Consider the following 22,180-nt stretch of genomic DNA (forward strand, 5'->3'; position numbering starts at 1 on the left):
GTTCCTTTAATGCCCATCAAGCAGTGTTCCTTGACCACAACAAAATCAAACAGTTTAGGAAATACTACTATATTTGACATCAAAACAAAAATCTCAAATGATGAAATGAAGTTGGAACCTGTGGGTGTACAACTATAAAAAATAAATTTAAACTAACGAATGTTGAAATAAAGTATGTGAATCATGCCGCAGCCCTGGAGTTGCAGTACTTTTATTTGTCTTCATCCAACATATATCTTCACACATACGAAATCCTCGATGTAGAAACGCAGTCCTAATCCCGGTTAAGAAAAACAAAATGTATAGAGATGAATCAGTAGAAATAATAAATAGGATATATGAATCATAACCGATTATTAAAGTCAAATGCCATTAACAATTGCAGCAGATTGTGTACCTTTTTTAGACATTGACGGCCTTGTTCAAGGTCTACACCGTCACCAACCCAAAGGAAGATGAAAGGAGTATCTGCTATAGCCTTAAGAAATTAACAGAACAAATAACATATCTAATCTAATTCAAAATACAATAAGACTAAGAAAATAAAATGTTATGAAAATATAATAATAGCTTACCTCAATCTTGAGATTAATTATTTCTTCAAATGTCCAGCACTCCGTGTGTTCAGCAACACCAAGGGCTCGATGCGCATGCTCCTCCCATGGGGGATCCACAAGAATGACATCAAACTTGATCCTAAAGAACTCTGGAGCTAGTTCAAACTCTTTTGGATTACACTTGTAATACATGGGAGTGGATGCAGATTTTTCCACAATATCATCCTTTTTTTGTGTAAGCTCCCTAAGCTTAGGATAGTCCAGGCCAAACAGCCGGGTTAAATGGTGACATGAAGACTCCTAGGGACATTGGAGGACTGGGAAACATACCATGGGCAAGATTCTACATAGGCGGAAGCATGCCAAGAGGTCCATAGGGTGATCCCATCAATGGCAATGGCATTCCTTTCTGCTGAAGAGTGGCACCTTTCTGCTGCACTTTATCAGGATGAATGCACAAAATAGTTTTCCTGTAAGCTTTTTTAACAGCAGCAGCTGTAATCAAATCAGTTAAACCAACCAGTTGCCAACCATATTTAGGCCACAACACCTGATCATCATTCATGAAGGAAACAAATTAATATAATTGACATATTATCCAGTAAAAAATAGTTCACACAAATTTTTTATCGATAACAGTAACACCTATATTACACAATTCTGCCTCAACTCCTCTACACTTAATAACTTCTCTATCATATGCACTAAAATGGAAATTTCATATATTGATGAAAAAAATTCTATCTTGTCTCTATTGAATAGGTGCTTCAAGTCTTTTTTACAACTTCAAAATATTTATAAAAAAAGATTTAAATTAAATATTTATATAAATAATTTAACTAATCGAGCAGCTGCATGTGCTGTGACAAATCCACCTATAGAAATTTATCCAAACAAAACAATATATTCAGTCACCAAAAATATTTCTATTATGTTCTACTGAATTATAGCATATCTATGGTATATTATCCATTTCCATTTGCTTTTGAAGGGTCAATATTCATGTCAGAAATTTTCTTCACATTCTTTTCTTGAACCTGTTCAACTCAGATAAAGACGATAAGAATAAGCGTCGTAGGAGACAAATGATTCATATGAATTCATTCAAAAACTAACACTCAGCATGTCAAGGGTGTGCATTCGTTTCATCATACCTTCCAAAATTTGATTGTTTTGTCATTTGTAGATAGGAGGAATACAGAACCATTAGCTGTTTGGCACCATTTGATTTTGTTAATTTTCTCTTCGATTTCCAAGCTCTTAAGATAGTAAAACTGAAACAACAATCATTGTATTATATACATCAAAATTTCTGAGCCACGGATAGTTTTAGCAGCATTAACGGGTGCCTGGTGATAAAAAATTACCTCAGGCTCGTGACTCTGAAACTCGGTTTTATATCTGAATTCAGGATGTCGACTATTAGAATAGTCGGTACTTTCCAAATCCTTTCTTGATCCATGCTGCTAAATTACATAATAAATACATAGATAGTAACTATACCAAGTTGGTTACAAGGATTCATTCAAAACTAAGTTGATACATTTGTTTGAAAATAAATAAATAAAACAAGAGAAGCAAAAAATCAGACTTACATCTTTTGAATCTGTCCGTTCAAAGAGAACTACTCGACCACCGCGATCACCGGTAGCAAGATGATCACCAGACTTGTCAAATTCAATAGCAGAAATTATGTCCATTGTGGAAACAAAGTTGTAAGAGTACAACTCCATAAAATAGAAAAGACTTGTGCTCTTTTCTCATCTTTCATTTCCCATAAAACAGATAGTGCCACAAAAACACATGACTTGCATCAAAGTGAAAGGCATAGATTACAACAATATATCGCATTTTACATTAAAGTGAAAAGCATCGATTACAACAAAGTACAAGAGCAGGGAGCAAAGCCAAAATGTATAACCACCTAATAATATGGGGGACAGTGTTTAATGATAAAACAATGTGACACAATATATATCTTAATTTTTCTTAACATGACTGGAACTTATCCCCTCACGATTTATTAATTATAGTACATGTGAGTACATTATACATATGAACTCACATATATGATATACACATACTTATACAAATTAAATTACATATTTTCTACTTATAATATATTGTAGAATATTTGTTTATTTAATCAACTCTATTATTATCATCTTATAACTTAATTTAATATTGCAGTATCACAAATTTCTTATTTAACCTTGGTTTGTACTTGAATACTTCATCCTGAGCTCTTGACATCTTTTTCCTCATTGTCTGTTCTTGATTTTTTGACATCTTTTTCATCCTTGCATGTTCTTGAGTCTGCCTCACCTTCGCTGCATCAATCCCTTCTTTAGCCTTGGTTTGTTCTCTCAATCGCTTCAGACGCCTTTTGTCCCTCCACATCCTTCGCTCAAGCTATCTAAATCTCTTTCTCCATCACTATAATCATCCTCAACCACCATATTTGGTTTGATTTGCCTGATAAAAATATCTCCTTCTCCATGGGAACCAAAGAACCTCGTGTTATCAAACATCATCAAACACATGGTGGTAACTGACAGAAAAACAAAACAAAACAAAACAAATCAGTAAACGAAATCACAAAATTCTCACTTCCATGATGAATACACTAAATAGATCAGAGGCATGGATAGAATATAAATAACTGAACATATCTAAACTACACACAAATTAAACATGAAAAGTACAAGCTTCAATGATAATTCTAAATTAAAATCTAAAGATTGTGAAACTTTAGATTGCCAACACCAAGATTATCTTAGATACACTACTGTCAAGTACAATCTGAAGCCAGACTTTGCCAACCAAGAAGAATTAGTGACAGGTAAAACAATGATGTTACGGCATTGAAGTCAGTGTAGTCAATAGTATATCTCAGAAAATATCATTTTATTCAAATTCTTCAGCTATGCCACCTGGTTTTTTCACAAATGGACCTGAAACAAATAAGACTTTCTTAATAAGCTAAAAATTAAGGCCAAATGAGTCTCCATAGATATTGCAAAGATAGTTTCAAAGTATAACTTAGCAGTTAGCACACAACAAACCAAAGATAACTAATTTAACACCAACTCATCTAAATCAGTAAAAATTGTTGACACTGTCCTCTGCATCACACTGCCCTCTGCATCTAATTCAGTTCATCTAAAGAAGTTAGCACTCTCCTTAAGGATGAATTGTTGACACTGCCCTCTGCAAATGAAAAGAAATCAACAGTTAAGAGAGTGAATTGAGTTATCAGAAACGTACATCCCACACGAGTTTGACGTTGCAGTGAAAACAAATCTAGTAGTGTACATTAGAAACCTGCGTACCAGGACTAAACTCTATAAACTCTAGTGCTTATACACATAAAAATTTGAGTTCAAACCAGGACCAAATGATTGAACCTGAAAACAATAGAAAAATCCAATAAATATTCAACCTAAATGCTATATATATTACAAACAATGTAAGTTCAAAACAAAAAAAGAACACTGATTATAGGTACAACATCAATCTCAGTTAAATAATTATTCTAAAAACATCTGATTCTTCAATTTAAAACCAGTACATGCTTTTAGATATAAAATCAATATAAACATAATACATAGAAAATAACATATCATCACTCAAAGTCATCAAACCAATTTTCTATTATAAAAACCCTAACTACAAATTATCCCTTTTTCATTATCAACACCAACTACAAATTATCCCCTTTTCATTATCAACACCAAGAAAATCAAAACCCTAACTTTCTCATTCTTCAACCCATTGTCTTACATTCAAAACAACCCCGTTCTTGAACCCATTGTCTTACATTCATCAAAATTCATACCTTTTTTCACATTTTTGAACGAAAGATTGAAACCCATAAACTTATCTCTATCAAGATTCCTAGAAACCTCCATACTTCAGTTGACGAAGAACTTAGCTACAAAGCAATATATGACACTTGAATAACCTAAAAAACAAAAGAATGATTCGTTAAAATCAAACACGCAGAGTCCAATCTAAAACAAAAGCAAGAGTGAAAAACATAGTTGTAGTTCGAAAAATAGAGAGGATTTTGGAATGGTAAAAATCGAAAATGCTTAAGGTGTTTGAGAATCAAAAGTAGAAGAAGAAGAACAAAGCTGAAGGTTGAGTTGAAGAGTGAGGAATGAGAAGAGAAAGGTGGTTCTGATGAGAGAGAATAGACTGTTGCGTGTGTGTTTTGGATTGCTTTGAAAGGCAGAACAACTTGTTTTTGGGGAAGAGCATGGATTTGATTAGTCGTAAAGGAGAAAAGAGGTTTTGGAAAAATAAATTTGATAAACGTGCGTTAGATTGTCGTGTAGAGGAGAAAAGCAGTTTGGAAAAAATAAATTTGGCTGACAAAAACTTAATTGTTATTATTACTATAACTATGTAAATAAGAAAAATACTTTTTTTGCCCCAAAATTATTTCTTTAGACTAAGTTAATCAAAGGGTATTTTTGAGAAATCTAGAACAGTAAATTTTCTTATATTATAGGTAGATAGGTAGATAGATAGATAGATAGATAGGTAGATTATAGGTAGATGTGTGTTTGAAAGAGATATACATACTAAATTTAAATCTATTCCTTGCACGGTATACACACTAGTTTTATTTAATTTCATAGAACCTAAAACAAGTTGATAAAAATGCAATTAGATAGGACACCCAAACCCTAAATTCATATTCATTTCAGATCCATCAAGCATTGTTTTCATTCTGATATCCATTTCATTGCAATGTCGTTTCCCAATTCGAGATGCGTTGTTTTCTCTCTTTTCATTCCCAATTTTCGACATCCAAACCCTAAATTCATTCCGAGGAAGATGTACTCTCGATTACGTGAAGAAGAAGACGAACACATTCTTGTTTCTTCATTCAATCGCTTGCTCCATCAGAATCCTACCCCACCCATCATCCATTTTGGTAAGATTTTAGGTTCCCTTGTCAAGGCCAACCATTATTCCACTGCCGCCTCACTTCATCGACAAATGGAACTAATGGGAATTGCTTCAAACTTAGTCACATTGAGCATCTTGATCAATTGCTTTTGTCAAATGGGTCATAATTCTCTTTCTTTTTCTGTATTTGCCAACATTCTTAAGAAGGGTTTTCACCCAAATGCCGTAACTTTGACTACAATCATCAAGGGTCTCTGTCTCAAAGGTCAACTCCATCAAGCATTGCAGTTTCATGATAAGGTGGTAGCGTTGGGATTTCATCTCAACCTAGTTAGTTATGGGACACTTATCAACGGATTATGTAAAGTCGGAGAAACACGAGCTGCCTTGCAATTGCTGAGACAAGTTGATGGGAAATTGGTTCAGCCTGATGTGGTAATGTACAGCACAATTATTGATAGTATGTGCAAAGATAAACTTGTCAATGAAGCTTTTGATTTATATTTTGAAATGCTTGCTAAGAGAATTTCTCCCAATGTTGTCACTTACACTGCTTTAATTAGTGGCTTTTGCATTGTTGGTAAATTGGAAGCGGCAATTGCTTTGTTTAATAACATGATTTTGGAAAACATCAACCCCAATGTCTATACCTTTAATATATTGGTTGATGCATTTTGTAAGGAAGGAAAGGTGAAAGAAGCCAAAAATGTGTTTTCTTTGATGATGAAAAAAGATGTAATACCTGACATTGTTACTTATAGCTCTTTGATGGATGGATATTGCCTAGTGAAAAAAGTGAATAAGGCCATGGATATATTCAACACTATGACCCAAAGAGGAGTGAGTGCGGATGTTCGGAGCTACACTATCATGATCAATGGACTGTGTAAGATTCAAATGGTTGATGAAGCTATGGGTCTTTTCAAAGAAATGTGTCGTAGAAAAATTATTGCCGATACTATAACTTATAGTTCTCTTATTGATGGCTTATGCAAATCAGGGAGAATCTCATGCTCAGGAGCTTCTTCATGAGATGTGCGAAAGAGATCAACTACCTGATATAATTACCTACAATTCTATATTGGGTGGTTTATGCAAAAAGTATCATGTTGGAGAGGCAATTGCGTTGTTAAGAAAATTTAAAGACCAAGGTATTCAACCGAATTTGTGTACATATAATATTCTTATTAATGGACTGTGCCAAAGTGGAAGGCTTAAGAATGCACAAGAGGTTTTTCAAGATCTTTTAATCAAAGGCTACAATCTAAATGTCTATACTTATACCGTTATGATCCAAGGGTTGTGTGGCAAGGGTTTGTTTGATGAAGCGTTGGCGTTGCTGTCAAAAATGAAAGACAATGGATGTGTTCCAAATGCTGTAACTTATGAAATAATCGTCCGTTCACTATTTGATAAAGGTGAAAATGATAAGGCAGAGAAACTTCTTCGTGAAATGATTGCGAGAGGTCTTCTGGAAGATTGAAATTAGGTAAACAGATCACTTGTTACACATATTTCTTTTGAAAATATATTTGATTTTTATGACATTATTTAGTTTTGGTAGTTACATCGCCTAATGAGAAACAAACTTATATTATTCATGTTTCTTTTGTTGAGTATATTTATACGGTAAAAACCGAGAGATCAATGAGTTTAAACTTAAGAGGAAGTTGTAGAATTATACTATAATAGTTGGTGTTGTCTTGAAAATATTGTTGTGTTGGGATTTTACAAATTGTACTACACTTTCTACAGTTCCAGAAGATTGACTTAAAATTCAACTTGCTGGATTTACCATTCTTCTTTTTCAGAAGTATTGTTGATTCCTTAAATGGAGTACATGTTGAGATTTACAGTTTAAAAACATGTTGAAAACGGGCTTTCTTTTGAATTTTTCATGTTTCTAAATTTAGAGAAATATAACTTATTGTATTTCCTACAATATCCTTATTAATATAGGAACTTATTATGGCTTGTATCATGTATTTCCTACAATATCCTTATAAATATATTTCTTTTCATACTCTTTTTTTTTTTATAATTTTTTTAATTTATGTTTCAGCGTTATTTCATCATTTCATATATGCAGTTGCTTCACCTAATGAGAAAAGAGGCTTTTGTTATTTTGTTTTTACACCTATAGCCAATACCTTCAAAAATAGAAAATATGAGTCATGACCCATAGACCAATGACAGCCCTAAAGGATGATTCATTTAGTCCTGTAGTAGTCAATAGACCAATAGCAGCCTTTAAATATTGAAAGCCTAATCTAGAATGAAAATATGAGTTGTGAGGTAATGAGTGAGGAAGGGTGAGATGGAGGTAGTTAAGTATGGAGAATGATAATATAAATATGTGGCAGAGTTAGAGAGAGATGGTGTGGAAAAGTTTGTTACGTTGGTAGCATTAGATTTGGGAGAAATCCAGTAGTCATTTCTCAGAGTGTTTGTAAATTTACAAACATTATTTAGTCTATTTGTAAAAAAATACAGTCAACACCGTGTGCAAGGTGTTTATAGTTTAGGCACATTCCTAAGACTTGAAAGAAAAATAGGGAATGAAGGATCTAAACATGTGTCTACTGAATAATTACAGTTTAAGAAGGTCTGGTTGCAATATTGCTCCAACCAAACTCAATCTGTGGGGACCCTTTAGACAAATCATGCCAAGGAGTAGCAAGGGGCTGGCCCGCTGTTTCTGCAATGAGTGAGGTATGCTGGCCTCATGTTTGCAGTATTCATGCCAAGGAGTAGCAAGGGGCTGGCCCGCTGTTTCTGCAATGAGTGAGGTATGCTGGCCTCATGTTTGCAGTATATATATTTCATTTACCTTTGTATTCATAGGTTCATTTTAAATGGAAGCAATGATTGAGGCCATGCAATTGTATTTTAATTGTTCTTTGATACAATAAAGTCAATAACTCATGTTATATTGCAGATTTATGATATTTGTATTTTGTCACCAATTACTCAGCAGCCTGTATTTACATGTTAATTCACTTTTTTGTGCTTTGTTAAATATAAATATTAATATCGCATATGGAAGTAAGTCACATTCAAAAGTTAAAGGCAACCTGATGTTTCCTGATAGTACTAACCATAGGAATTCCCTAATTATTGGGATTGATCAACCAAGCATCTGCAGGGAATCTTTTAAGCACTTGGGGAAAAAACATTGTGTGGGGAAAAAACATTGTGTGGGCATGGCTCTGTGTTTAATAACGCAGCTGCAGGAAAATGGGAAAATATCAGCAAAATGGATAATTTATCAAATCAAGGTAGTGTAGTTCATATTGTGCAAAAGGTATTGAACCTTATAACATCAATAGAGGTTAGTTCCAACAGGTTTCTCCTACACATAGAGCTGCTTAATTTTATGATTATTGCAGTGTCAACTCAATTATTTAATGGTCTTCTCCTTGGCCAATGGATGACACTGAACTTATTATTATGTTTCCATGTGATGCGGACTGTTCATGTGGGCAAGTGCCTAGAAACTCCATAGTTGGTAGCAATCTTAATGTGTTTATTATGTTTCATTGTCTTTTATCGTGCTGTAAATGTTACCATGAATTGGTCCTTTTGGATGACCGGAAAATATGGGTTCGGAGTAGGTAAGCAATATCTTATGCATTTCCTGAATTCAAAGATTTTAACTATACAGAATTGGTAGGTGAAGAGAAGACCATAGCTGCAAGAGTGGAAGCAGTTTTAGATTACTATTTTACTGTCATAGGCATTTCCTATTTTACAAGTAACAAGGCATCAAAGGTCAAGTGGCAAACTTGGATACATGTTCTTGCAAATTACCATATCCAAGTTATCCAAAAAAGTAACAAGTGGGTGCATAGACACACTGGAACTGGAGTTTGGCTGATTGTCTCGGTTTTCAACATTGTTTTCTCTGCTTCCACTACTGTTTTGCAGTCCATATTTGGTTTAGCTAGTAATCTGGAAGGTTTTCCTAGCAAAACCACAAGAATTGTAACCAACATTGGGACTATTTCAACCCTTAATTCAAAAATGGAAATGATTGACCTTAGTCTTCTCACCTCCAACCTTGAAACTCTACTGCAACTTGCTGTTGGAAGAGATAAATTTGGGGAAATGCATACAGGCTGGCTCAATTTACATTCTGTGGTTCCTATGAACTTGGTCTTTGCATGTTGCTTGGCTGGTGAATCAGGTAAGTTATGATTTCTCTAATTGCGAAGGTGGAATTTTTAAAAGACATTATGGTAGCCAGTTTTTAATTGAGCACAAAGGGAAGACTGTGAATGTAACTACATGGAAGAATGATTTTAGTATTATGAACCAAACTTTGAACTCAACATTGTTGTTCTCTTAACCAAAGCTGTGATTGATGAGACATTTGTCTCTCTGCTTGTAGTAGAAAGTAATTGCAGCATGTCTTCTAAATGCAATGGGGTTGAAATTGTGTGGAGTGGTCAAATGTTTGAAGCTAGTGCGTCAAACTCGCAACAGCCACCCCAGAGTAAGACACTTGATCTTCCACTACACTGGCACAAGAAGAGTTATATGGAGAAATTTTCCCTCCATCTATAGTTTGCTTAATTTGATTTATGATAGAGGAAAGTTTTGGTCCTCAAGCTTTTGGGTGCAAATGATGTCGGCCTCGGTTCTTCAATGACTACTCCTAGCATCAAGAAGAGGAATAGAGACCACTTCCAACCTTGGGGACAAGGTTGTTAATAAGAGGGTGGCTTTAATAGGACCCATTAAGAGAAAGAGGCCTAGATGGAGTGGGGAAGTGCTGAGTTGGCAAGTTGGTTAGAGCGAGTGGGGAAGTTACACGTGAGTTGGTTAGATCGAGTGGGGAAGTTACACGTGAAGGGGGAGTATATGAGGTATGTGAAAGGGAAATAGTGGAATTATTCAGTATCATTTGTATTATAACGTTAGGATTGGGCAAGGGGAGGGTTTCTTCTTCCTTTGAGGAGATTTGCCATTGGATTATAGGGAATTTATTCTCATTAATAGTTACCTTTTATCATTAATATTATATTTCTTTTATCGCTTGAATTGGGTTCCTAACACTATGATATTGAATAAAAATGCTGACAAATACGACCACAAATGCATTACTGATGCCTTTGTTGCATAACCTTTATATCGCGATTGGGTTGCAAATGCGGCTGTGGACCTTAATTTAGAACTGTGGTTTGAAAGAGAGGTGTAGTTTTAAATTCATTTGGACATGAAGAGGTATTGGTCGTAGGAAAATGGTTTAGATTTTTCTTGTTGGTCCTATCTTTGCAACTAAAATGAATAGGCACATAGTAGGTAACTTTCTTTTTTCATTATAATACTCCTGCATAATAATAATTTTAATCTTACAAAAATTTAACTCTTTTAGAATGATAAATTTAAGATTGAATTTCTAAAACCTGAATTGTACACAAACTTTGGCACCTAAATGAAGTAAGCTGAGAATGAGAATGACTTCAATTATTCTTGTGGCTACATTAAATTACTGGGTCGAATGAAAGCTGCATTCTCTATATAATTGTGGTCTTCAAATTCTTTGATCACTAGTAACAAGACTTATAGTTTAGAACTTGAATGCTTTTCTAGAACCAATGGTTCTATTTTCTATATTGCTGCTTTTGCAATTTTGAATGAGTACTCACTTATCTTAAATTTTGGTTTAAATTTGTTTATATATGAACCTAGATAAAAATCAATCTAAAATTTTGATTAGGTGATGAAAGATTGAATAGGAAGTGAAGTGAATCAAAATTAAAGGTTTGTTCCCCCTTGTTTAAATTTAGAAGTGTAGTTTTAAGTTCATTTTAACAAGATATATTATACTGTATCTCCTTGCAATAGGCTGGAAAATCCAAGATGTAAATGAATAGAATTAAGATAATTTGATGCTTGGACATTTATAATTGGGGGACACAGAGCATCAGTTTAAATAGATGTGAAGACCTATTTTTAATATTGAAATAAGGTAGAGTAAAAAATACTTAATTTTTCTGCAACTTTTTGGGAAGTTTCATTACTTGTGAATCTAAAAATTTGGGAATTCTACTGTTGCTGAGTATGCTGTCAGGTTCGAGGAACTTGTGAAATTCTGATCATATTTTTCATCCTTATCTTGATCAGTTTGTCGTAGTCTTTATCGACGATATTCTTATTTATTCTAAATCGAATGAAGAACATGCAGAGCATTTGAGGATTGTATTACAGGTGTTAAAAGAGAATAAGTTGTTTGCGAAGTTATTAAAGTGTGAGTTCTGGTTGCAAGAGGTGGGTTTCTTCGTGCATGTTATTTCTGGTAATGTCATTGGAGTGGATCCATCCAAAGTAGACGTAGTGCTACATTGGGAGGCTCCTAAATCGGTTATAAAGGTCAGAAGTTTCATGGGGTTGACAGGTTATTATCGTAGGTTTATCTATGGGTTCTCAAATTTAGCCCTTCTGTTAACTCAGTTGACTCGAAAGGGTCACGCCTATGTGTGGGATATTCATTGTGAAGAGAGCTTCAGAGAGTTAACAAAGAAGTTGGTTGAGATTTATATCAGGGTAATTGTGAAGTTACATGGTGTCCCGTCGAGTATAGTTTCCGATAGAGACCCACAGTTCACATCCAGATTTTGGGGAAGTTTGCTGGAAGCTTTAGCTCCTACGCTGAGATTCAGTTCTGCTTATCATCCGTAGACTAGTGGTCAGACAGAAAGAACTATTCAGTCATTGAAGGACTTGTTGAGGGCTTGTGAACTCGAACAACGAGGTACTTAGGATTAGGGGTGTTCAAAATCAAACTAACCCAATAGAAAATCGCAAACCAAACCAAACCAAACCGAAACCGCAAAAAACCGCATTTGGTTTGGATTAGTTTGGGTCATCTATTAACAAAACCGCACTGTTTGCTTCGGTTTACGGTTTGTATTTTGTAAACCGAACCAAACCGAATCAAACCGCATTATATTACAACCTAACTTTTACTTAACTCACATCCAACCCAAACTTAAACCTATAATACCTTAGCCTTATGATTACGAACAATTTTCTCATCCTTACATATATAATTTCAGTCTCGATCTTCTCAAATCTCTAATAACATTATCGCACCTTCTTTGCCACATACATATTCATTCTTCTTCTATAATATCTACTCTCTTATATTCTTTCTTTTTCACCTTCTCATTTTTATGTAAATGTTCCGTATTTCAGTTTCGTTTTTATCGCACATCTTCTCTAATCTCTCAACTCTTTTTCTTTTTCTTTTTCACCTTCACTAATCTCTCGTCTCTTCTATTTTTTTTCTTTTCATTATAATAATTTTTATATTGTTTTATGCTATTATTTTATGTTCAATATTTCACTTTTGTCTAATTAAAGTTTTACATATTAAATGGAAAATTGTTGTCAAAATATGACGAGTTTTGTTGTTATTTGATAGTGTATGAATGTCTAAATACAAAATTATGTTATCATCTATATGTGTATGTATGGCTCAATAAAATATTTGTAAAAAACCAAACCAACCGAACCGAACCAAACCGCATTAGTTTGGTTTGGTTCGGATTTTTTTTAAAAGTCAACCGAACCAAATCAAACCGCACGATTTTTTTCTCTTGCGGTTCGGATGATTTTTTCCGTTAAAACCGTCCAAACCGCACCACGAACACCTCTACTTAGGATAATCATCTGCCATTGATCGAGTTCACTTATAATAACAATTTTTATTCTAGCATTGGAATGACACCGTTTAAAGCATTGTACACTCGGAGGTGTAAAACACCTCTGGGTTGGTATGAATCTGAAAAGAGTGTTGTACTTGGACCGGAAATTGTCCAGCAGACTACTGAAAAGGTGGTGTTGATGCGAGATAAAATGAAATCATCACAAATACACTAAATTGTTCACTTCACGATAAAACAACTCAAATACACTAAATATTATATTATTATGTTAATTTGAGAAAGCCACAAATTTCCGTCACAACAAAATAATGAGAAAAAACGGAGTATCAGACAAGTACCGGTACCAGATATTTTCCCGATACAAGTACATCATTGTTTAGCAATTACCCATGCTTCATTATTGTACACGTGCTTGAGGAGAATTGTGATTTTCTACTTTGTGTAGAGCTGCATTACTATTGTTGTTTCATTATGAAAAGAAAGAAACATTTATTTTTAGTGATAATTTAATGTTTCTTATCTTTGTCTTTTATACAGTATTGGAGAATCAGAGCATTTTTTGTTGTGAAGGACATAAGGGGACTATACAGATCTACACCACACAACTGAACAAGAGAACTAGCATTTAGCATGAAAGTATTTCTTTTTTGTAAGCATAATACTGATTAGTATTAAATATTCTGCCTTGATCATTGTCATTATTAAACCATATTAGTTTTTGACAATAGTTTGGAGTTTCATTTATTACTTCATTGTATGTTTTCCTAAGAAATTTATAATAGATTCAGTTTTCTTGATAAAATTGTGTGCGCGCGCCCGCGCAATGAATAAAAACTTGAATATAGTCTGCACTAATTTAAGATTGGATCCATATACAATTGTAAACCTACACCTGTGGATCAATATCACAATCAGTTCCTTTTCTCCTGTTTTTTGGAGTTTACTTGGAACATACATATGTTGCTTAACTGAAGCCTTCTTTTGCTGCAACATATAATCATAATAAATGTATGTCAAACCGTCAACTTAATATATCTTGTAGAAATGAATAAGAGCATCTATCACTTGTATATGAATCCTGTGAAGTCTGATAACGGATAAACCAAATGTTAGGACAGATGGACAATTTAACATACATTTTTTTTGTGGACACTTCCATCCAAGAATTGCCATTTTCATTTCAAAATCTTACTTGACTTCGTAAGATTATGGGCACGTGGAAAACACATACTACAAAATAGCATTCTCATGAAGCCAAAATTATCAACAGATGCTTCAGGTTGTCTATCGCCAAAACCAAATGATAAATTGTGCTTGAAAGTGTCTTCAAATGTACAAATGTTTGGACTTTCAAAATGTAACCTGTCAGATGAATTTCTTCCATTAATTCTAACATGGTTTGTTAATGTTGGAATATTTGGATCTGACAAGGAATAATTTCACAACTCTTCCGAAATGGTTGCAAGTATCTCTGAGAAATTCAAGGCATTCCATCAAAGTTAAAGCGTTTATCTGCATTAAAATGTAAATCTTTGTCTGCCATGAGTAGAAGCATGCTACTGAATCAGATTTTCCATTTCTTCTTGTCTCTTATTTAACATTTCCTAGTATAGAATAATGTTTCTTAGAAAAAACCTTCAAGATGGTTCCAAAACTATCATTTTCCATTTTATCCTTGAATTATAGACATTTTTATAAACAGTTATTAAATTATTTTCAATATAATAAGTTATTTCCTGAACTATCATTCTCTGAATTAGACAATAACTAGGAAATAATTTAATGGATTGACAATAGTTTAGAGACTATTTGCTATATTTGTTTAGTTCAAAGACAAAGTGCGAAAGAGATTAATAGTTTAGAAACCAAATCAAAGGGTATTCAATTCCCTTATCCTTCTTTGTCAGAAATGAAAAGCACTTAAAGGATGATGGTGAACATTTACAGTAGTGCAGAACAATCACAAAATCACCTATTGGTGAAAAGGCATAGATTTATTACCTGACATGCAAGTTTTTTTTCCAGAATTTGTATACTTATGTTTGAGCAAGAATTCATGAATTAATTGTCATGATGTGAAAATGGTCACGTAGTGCAAAGCATTATGACTCGAGATCAAAGATCTCAACACAAAAAAAGGGGATCCAACTCGTTTCAAGTGTTTTCATTTCTCTTTATGTGTTTGAATAACATGCCCTTTTATACCATACATCTATGCAATTGATGCATTTTCTGACGATTATAACAAGCATGTATAAATTTGGATTGAAAGAACAAACACATTCATCCACAAGTTTTCAAAGAAAAACTGCTAAACTCAAGAACACTCGGTTAAAATGATAGAGATCTCTTCCAACTTATCTAGAAATCTTGGATTCGAACTCAGTCTTAGGCACACAAAAATGTTAAATCTCTTTAAGGAGAATTTTTCAGACTCGAGGGTTAGTCTCAACGGTTGTGCGTAGAAGATACCTGATTTATCAACACAAAAAAAAAACAGCAAAAATATAAGCATTAAATTTTGTTTCTTAAACTTCAAAGTTCATACAATAAAAAATATATAAAAAAGCTTATGGAAACAACCTTAATTGCCCTGATAAAATCACACAACCAAGTCATTTTGTTACATCAGTTCATAAAATATTTTCATAAAAATACTTTTTTTTTTATTATATATAATTGACCACTAATCATTTTATATTCATCCATGAAATTTTTTGAAAATTTTAATTGAATTTTATAGAAAAATCTGTTACGTTTTGTTGCATGGTAACTAGGGTAAGTGTATAAATTGAAGAACTCATTGTATAGTCTAATAAGTATTTAGTTGTGCTTATAGTTCCCAGTGTGAAATAACTGTATATTGAGAGATGAGGGCTACTATAATTTAAAAATAAAAAAGATTTTTTCCATTTAAATTTTTAGATATTTACTCTCTTAAATCCATCAAGCTTCTTGGTCACTTTTGATGAATGTTTGCAAGTGCTTTCAAACTTGAGCAATTCCCAAATGTTATTGAACCAGAATGTTGATTGGTGGTATGGTTATGGTACCAAATGAATGTTGCAAGACTCAAAGGAACTAAATCATCTTTTTCAACTAGCATCCAAGGAAGAGAATCAAATTAAGTTGAAGGCATGAATCATGTTTCCATGTATTATGAGTATATGTTGTAAGATGTAACAAAAGGAGGCTTCAGTTAAGTACTACAGAAAATATGACTAATGGTAAGCAACATGTACTCCATGCAAGTTATTATTATAAAAAAAACAACAAAATATCTAAAAGAGCTAATATAATTATTATCAAAATATCAACGAGTATATATTATATTTACATGTTTTGCATATTGTTATTATTATTATTATTATTAAAAAAACTTTATTATTATTATATATTATGAACTGATATAAGTAAGTTATTATTATAAAAAAAACAACAAAATATCAAAAAGAGAAACTCAACAAAATAAAAAGAAAAAAAATTCACTTGAGAGCAACAACGCACGAATAGTAATCGAATAATAGAGAAAAATAAACGTGAAATAACACAGAGAAAAAAAATATAGTCTTTAATAATTCAATAAGGACAATCTCGAAATTAAAAAATAATTGAGGTTAAAATAAGAAAAATAATAAAATTAAGATTAATCAATCTCACCTCGCCTCCAAATCCCTCCAATTTGAAGGAGAGCAAAAAGTAAGTTTAAGAGAAAAAAATAAGTTTACGACGAATTTTGCCCCCCTCTTCTCTTATAAAAAAAATGAACCAAAGACTTATATTTATAAATATTTTTTCATCTCCCTTCCATCTACTCTCAACCAAACAGACCCTAAAAATTTAAGGAGAGTAAAATTTAAAAATAATAATATAGAAATCAAAATTCTATTTAATTTTATGATATTGGATCTATGAAACAGAACCTAAAACAAGTTGATAAAAAAGCAATTAGATAGGACGCCCAAACCCAAAATTCATATTCATTTCAGATCCATCAAGCATTGTTTTCATTGCAATGTGGTTTTCCAATTGTAGATGCGTTGTTTCCTCTCTTTTCATTCCCAATTTTCGACATCCAAACCCTAAATTCATTCCGAGGAAGATGTACTCTCGATTACGTGATGAAGAAGAAGACAAAGACAATCTGGTTTCCTCATTCAACCGCTTGCTCCATCAGAATCGTACGGCATTCATCAACCATTACTCCGCTGTTGTCTCACTTCATCGTCAAATGGAACTAATGGGAGTCGCATCAAACTTAGTCACTCTGAACATCTTGATCAATTGCTTTTGTCAATTGGGTTATAACTCTCTTTCATTTTCTGTGTTTGCCAACATTATTAAGAAGGGTTTTCATCCAGATGCCATAACCTTCACTACAATCATCAATGGTCTCTGTCTCAAAGGTCAAATCCATCAAGCATTGCACTTTCATGAAAAGCTCCTAGCGTTGGGATTTCATCTCAACCAAGTTAGTTATCAACGGGTTATGTAAAGTTGGAGAAACAAGAGCAGCTCTACAGTTGCTCAGACTAGTTGATGAGAAATTGGTTCAGCCTGATGTGGTAAACTTGTTAATTATGCTTTTGATTTATATTTTGAAATGCTTGCTAAGAGAATGTCTACCGATGTTGTCACTTACAATGCTTTAATTAGTGGCTTTTGCATTGTTGGTAAATTGGAAGAGGCAATTGCTTTGTTTAATATGATGATATGGGAAAACATCAACCCCAATGTCTATAGCTTTAATATATTGGTTGATGCATTTTGTAAGGAAGGAAAAGTGAAAGAAGCCAAAATTGTGTTTGCTGTGATGATGAAAAAAGACATAATACCTGACATTGTTACTTATAACTCTCTGATGGATGGATATTGCCTAGTGAAAAAAGTGAATAAGGCCATGGATATATTCAACACTATGACCCAAAGAGGAGTGAGTGCGGATGTTTGGAGCTACAATATCATGATTAATGGATTGTGTAAGATTCAAATGGTTGATGAAGCCATGAATCTATTTGAACAAATGCATTGTAAAAACATTATTCCTGATGTGGTAACTTACAACTCCCTTATTGATGGTTTGAGCAAATCTGGGAGAATCTCATATGCTCTGGAGCTTGTCGACGAGATGCATGATAGAGGTCAACCTCTTGATATAATTACTTACAATTCTATATTGGGTGGTTTATGCAAAAACCATTATGTTGATAAGGCAATTGCATTAATAACAAAACTTAAGGAAATTGGTATTCAACCAGATATGTTCACATATACTATTCTTATTCAAGGATTGTGTAAAAGTGGAAGACTTGAGGATGCACAAAAAGTTTTTGAAGATCTTTTGGTCAAAGGCTACAATCTAGATGTCTGGACATATACTATTATGATCAAGGGCTTTTGTAAAAATGACTTGTTTGATGAGGCATTGGCCATGCTATAAAAAATGAAAGACGGTGGTTGCATTCCGAATGCTAAAACTTATGAAACAATTATTATTTCTCTCTTTGAAAAAGATGAAAACGATAAAGCGGAGAAACTTCTTCGTGAAATGATTGGGAGAGGTCTACTACAAGACGGAAAATAGGTAAAATATATTTCTTTTCATACTCTTTTTTTTTTTTTTTTTGAATTTATGTTTCATATTATTTCATCATTTCATATATGTAGTTGCTTCACCTAATGAGAAAAAAGGATTTTTGTCATTTTGTTTTTACACCTCTAGCCAATACCTTCAAAAAATAGAAAATATGAATGGTGATCCATAGACCAATGGCAGCCCTATAGGATGAATCAGTTAGTCTTTTAGTAACCTATAGACCAATAACATCCCTAAAATATTGAAAGTCTAGTCTGGATAGAAAATACAGTAGTAAGGTAATGAGTGGGTGAAATGGCAGCAATTAGGTATGGAGAATGATAACATAAATATATGGCAGAGTTAGAGAGAAGGAGCGGAAAAGTTTGATACATAGTTGGGGTTTGTATATGTAGTCTATCACTCTATCTGTATAATTACGGGTCAAGATCAAGACTGATCGCAAATATCCCTCCAGCCAAAATGGAGTTGTGACAACCCCTTTGATAAATCATTCCGCCCAGGGTTCGGTCATCGTTTATCTCACTGTGGGTAGACAAGATATGCTGGCCTTATGTTTGAAGTATTCATTTTATTGTAGGTAGACAAGATTGATGAAGCCTAAAGTTAGATTAGTTTAAAAGCTATTTTCTTTGTTGTATATTTCATTTTACCTTTGTTTTCGTAGGTTCATTTTAAATTGAAGCAATGATTGGGGGGCATGCCATTGCATTTTAATTGTTCTTGATAAAACATATGTTTTGTGCATCTTTTTTTTTTTAAAAAAAATATCTTTCTTAAATTATGGCCGTAGCTGCCCACTTAGACTTATAGACCGACAACTTCTGTGATTTGATTTAGGTTTTGGTGAGGTGTGCATTGTTTATCATGCCATGAAAAGTGATTATAAGAGATTATTGAATCTTGCCTAGCCTTGCTTCTTATTAAGTAAAGTAATGCCGAGAATTCAAAAAATCTATGAGCATACAAAAGATGAATAGATTTAAACAATAGTGTGTACCTGTTTGTTTGTAGGAATGCAAATGCATTGTACCCATGCTCCTCTATGAAAATCATCAATCTCAAACAATGGTGCAGCAAACTTGGTGTGCCTCTTGTGTGCATCGGTGAAAAAGGTTGTTCGAGAAAGGGTTGTTCTTACTACTGACAACAGAAAGCAGTACTACAAAGCAGAGCCCAAAATGTTTGTCTCACTTAGATTTTCTATTTTTTCTTAATTAGTTTCTTTTTGGAAGAGACGGGATTATTAAAGTTGGTTTATCAGATTTTCCTGATAATATAGGTTGTTGAACTAGAACAAGTTGCTCAACAAAAAAACTATATATAACAAGAGTAGGTTTGAGTTAGTTCAAAATATAGAGAAAGATTCTACTTTTTTTTGACTCAGAAAAATCTATTTTAGGAAATTATTTCACATTTCTGATGTTGCATGGATACAAGGTTGGCATGGACGAATTGGTATGATAGTGGACTAAATTATAACTTATAGAAGGGTCAAAACATATTATAAGGTTTAGTAAATGTGTTGGCTCAAAATTGGGGTCTTTAGAGATGCAAATCAAGATAATAAATGTCACTGTGTTCATATCAATATTCAAGAACCTTATTGAGGCATTATAAGGGATAATACACACTAAAACTTTAGTATTTTTTCTGTTATATCAGGAGAAACACACACATTAAAGGGAAGTCAATGTTTTCCATATACTTGATTAGAGAAAGTCAGGGTGTTCCATGTTAAAGAAAGATGGTTTGCTTGTAAGGCTGTGTAAGGAAAGTCAATTGGTCTTACTAGTTTGCCTGATAAAATCAGTCTAAAATTGTGATTAGGTTCATTCTCTATTAAAGGTTTTGGGGTCGCGGTTGTGATCATATTACATACTATGATATTGAATTAAAATGACCACAATTGCATTTGCGATGCCTTTGAGAAGACATGTAAGACCTTTATATTGCCGTTGGGTTGCAAATGATATTATGGACCGCCATTCCGTCTCTTGGTTGCTTATCAAATGAGAGTTTTGTTGTAAGCAAATGAGTGATTGTAGCTTAATGTTTGCTAATGAATCTTATGTTATGTGTATATAATTTTACAATGACCGAGGCCCTGTTCTCCGAAAATTGATTGTGGTTACCTCAGTTTCTTCTTCTAATGCATATGATATAGGATTAGAACCACATGTACTATTTTATATGCGGTATGAGAGAGTGAAGGAGCGCATTAGAGGCGTATTATGTGTGTTGTAATGTGACTTCAGTGAGAACATTTGATTCGACACAATTCATTCTTATGAATGAGTATTGATTTTTGCCATCTGCTTTGTGTATTTTACCTTTTGCATGCATCTACTTGATGAAACATTACAATAATTCATTTAACAACCATTATGTAGTTGTGACACATTAAAACTTTCAGAATATGAAGACCCAATGATCCAATTTTGACTTTTGGCAGAGTTCTATGTGGAAAGCATGACATAATTCTTACAACTGTGCCCTAAGCTATGAAGCATAGACTCTGACACCAGGACACGACACGATACGGACACTTCGACACTGCTAATGTAAAAAACACAGGACACCGATACCGCTACATATATGATAATATTTAAAATTTATTTATCTATTTATTATCAAAAGAGTTAAAAATATCTTAATCAAAGTTATTGTCTTTAATTTTTCATTGATAACATTGCTTCAAATACATGTTTAACCCTTTAAATTGTGTGAGATTTGTATTAAAGAATGTATAAGGTATGTTGAAGGAAAGAAAAAACAAATTCTTTTTTAAATATTTGTCTAAATTGTCCGACACGTATTGTATGAGTGTCAACCGGGTGTTGAATACCAATTTAAAAAGTGTCGAAACAATAAAAATAAATCATTTATTTGAGGACACCGGTCTGACTTTTCCGACACTTCACTGACTTTTCCGACACGTGACGTACGGGTGTTATACAAGTGTCAGACACTGACGCGTATCCGACACTGGGACACGCCTACTCCTAGACGTGTCCGTGCTTCATAGGCCCTAAGCATATGCACTTGCAAATAGGGGTGGGAATAGGCTAGGCTAGGCTTTATAAGGCCTGGGTCTGGCCTTCGATAAATTTACAAGGCCTGAGCCTGGCCTATGGCCTACTATAGGCTCGTTTTTTCAGCCTGACCTGGCCTTTTTAAAAGCCTGGCCTGACCTGAAAGCCTATTTAAAAGCCTATTTCTTATTAATGTTTTCAATTAATTCATATTACTTAAGAAGCCTTATAGATCGCATATATATGAACATTTAGACCAACCTATTTAGCATTTTTTTCTAATATATATGCATATATAGACCAATCTAATTAACACTTTTTCTAATATATATGCATATATATAGGCCAATCTATTTAGACTAATTTTAATATATAGGAAAATATAGGCCGACCTACAAG

At 33.4% G+C, this 22,180-nt stretch overlaps 1 protein-coding gene and 2 pseudogenes across 1 annotated transcript; 2 read left to right on the plus strand and 1 right to left on the minus strand.

The window, feature by feature from the left end:
• Positions 1-1,522: 1,522 nt before the first annotated feature.
• LOC131650819 (serine/threonine protein phosphatase 2A 55 kDa regulatory subunit B beta isoform-like) lies at positions 1,523-2,316 on the minus strand. Its single transcript, XM_058920532.1, has 4 exons — positions 2,153-2,316; positions 1,925-2,020; positions 1,712-1,831; positions 1,523-1,594 (listed from the first exon to the last, which is right to left on the minus strand). The coding sequence occupies exons 1-4, from the start codon at positions 2,288-2,290 to the stop codon at positions 1,523-1,525; spliced, it is 426 nt and encodes a 141-aa protein (XP_058776515.1). The 5' UTR covers positions 2,291-2,316.
• Positions 2,317-5,200: 2,884 nt separating this feature from the next.
• LOC131653209 (pentatricopeptide repeat-containing protein At1g12300, mitochondrial-like) lies at positions 5,201-8,443 on the plus strand (annotated as a pseudogene).
• An 8,722-nt stretch (positions 8,444-17,165) lies between these two features.
• LOC131650820 (pentatricopeptide repeat-containing protein At1g62680, mitochondrial-like) lies at positions 17,166-21,995 on the plus strand (annotated as a pseudogene).
• Positions 21,996-22,180: the final 185 nt, after the last annotated feature.

The sequence above is a fragment of the Vicia villosa genome, linkage group LG2, assembly GCF_029867415.1.
Source record: "Vicia villosa cultivar HV-30 ecotype Madison, WI linkage group LG2, Vvil1.0, whole genome shotgun sequence".
In the NCBI taxonomy this organism is placed as follows: domain Eukaryota; kingdom Viridiplantae; phylum Streptophyta; class Magnoliopsida; order Fabales; family Fabaceae; genus Vicia; species Vicia villosa.